This window comes from Selaginella moellendorffii, unplaced genomic scaffold, assembly GCF_000143415.4.
Source record: "Selaginella moellendorffii unplaced genomic scaffold, v1.0 SELMOscaffold_142, whole genome shotgun sequence".
Classification (NCBI taxonomy): Eukaryota; Viridiplantae; Streptophyta; class Lycopodiopsida; order Selaginellales; family Selaginellaceae; genus Selaginella; species Selaginella moellendorffii.
This window is the reverse complement of record NW_003314403.1, coordinates 305,654-306,836: the sequence shown is the minus strand read 5'-3', so window position 1 is coordinate 306,836 and position 1,183 is coordinate 305,654. Positions and strand designations below refer to the sequence as shown.

Genomic DNA, 1,183 nt, shown 5'->3' with positions numbered 1-1,183 from the left:
TCGGTAAGAGAAAGACTGGAAAATACTTACTTCGTTAACATGTTTTGCTTTGTACCGATACAGCAAATCCCCGTGTGGTGGCAGTGGTATTACTGGATTTCTCCCGTTGCATGGACTCTATACGGCTTGATAACTTCCCAGCTCGGAGACGTGAAATCCTTCATGCAAATACCAGAGCAAGCACCAGTCCGAGTGGAGGATTTTATCAGGGACCGGTTCAACTTTCGCTACGACTTTCTGGGCCTCATGGCCGGCGTGCATGTGGCATTTGTCATCCTTTCTATCCTCGTCTTCGCGTTTTGCATCAAGCACTTCAACTTTCAGCGGCGTTAAATAGATACCAGACTAGATTTCTATGCCTGCACGAAATGCAAGCTTCATTAATGAGGAAACAGGTTATCTTGTTTGCTGACCTCGGTGTGAGCTCGCAAGATCACAGCCTGGGTTATAATGTGATTTGAGGGAGTCAAAAGAGCTGTATACTATCCTTTAGCCAACGGTTGCAAGTAGAAAAATCGTCATGGAGCCCAGAAAAAGTTGTAAACGTTTCTGCTCACTACACTGCTAATGGATTTGTTCTTGTTTAGAATCCCAAGCCCTGTCAAAAGATTCTTTTGTTTGGAAACATCTCCTTCCTGTCAACGAGATATAAGCCCAACTCCAAGAAAATAAACAAATCCTTACCAGCGCAGTGTATGCTTGAGCCAGAGCCAACACAGTTGGATACCTGTCCAGGATGGAAAGAGCTATGTCCTCCGTTACATGCCTTATCTGTAACAAACCACACACAGATAGATGATAAAGCGCCGAACACGGTCGACTTACTTGCATGAGTTGCACCCCGAACACATCTCTCACTCTTTCCTTCTCGACGTCGCTGCAGTGCTCCAGGAACTCCTGGTAGCTCATGCATCGCTTGCTTTCACCAGACAAGCCACCTGTCTCACCGCTGTAACGCCTGTTGATTGCATTCGTAAGCTCTCCATATCTGCTTATTGTGTCGTGAGTGTCTCGTGTCCTCTGGACGTCGAATCCTTCAAGTATTTCGGTTGTCAGAGCTCTGGTTATCGATGATAAACGAGTGAGCCTCAAAGGAAACAAAAAACTCACGCAGTTTTAATGCTTTCCGCGCCGTCTATCAGATTTGGATCGCCCTCAATAAGATAAATTAACCGGGTTATCC

At 45.8% G+C, this 1,183-nt stretch overlaps 2 protein-coding genes across 2 annotated transcripts in view; one reads left to right on the top strand and one right to left on the bottom strand.

Annotated features, from left to right (window-relative positions):
* Window positions 1-333, top strand: part of LOC9645793 (ABC transporter G family member 39) — a 6,099-nt gene extending 5,766 nt beyond the window's left edge. Inside the window, exon 21 of the mRNA XM_024666529.1 lies at window positions 64-333. Coding sequence (XP_024522297.1) covers window positions 64-333 — 270 coding nt within the window. The remainder of the gene's footprint in view (window positions 1-63) is intronic.
* LOC112343297 (crossover junction endonuclease MUS81-like) lies at window positions 14-1,175 on the bottom strand. The gene is made up of 4 exons (XM_024666492.1): window positions 1,111-1,175; window positions 826-1,060; window positions 685-771; window positions 14-635 (listed from the first exon to the last, which is right to left on the bottom strand). The coding sequence occupies exons 2-4, from the start codon at window positions 907-909 to the stop codon at window positions 519-521; spliced, it is 288 nt and encodes a 95-aa protein (XP_024522260.1). The 5' UTR covers window positions 910-1,060; window positions 1,111-1,175; the 3' UTR covers window positions 14-518.
* Window positions 1,176-1,183: the final 8 nt, after the last annotated feature.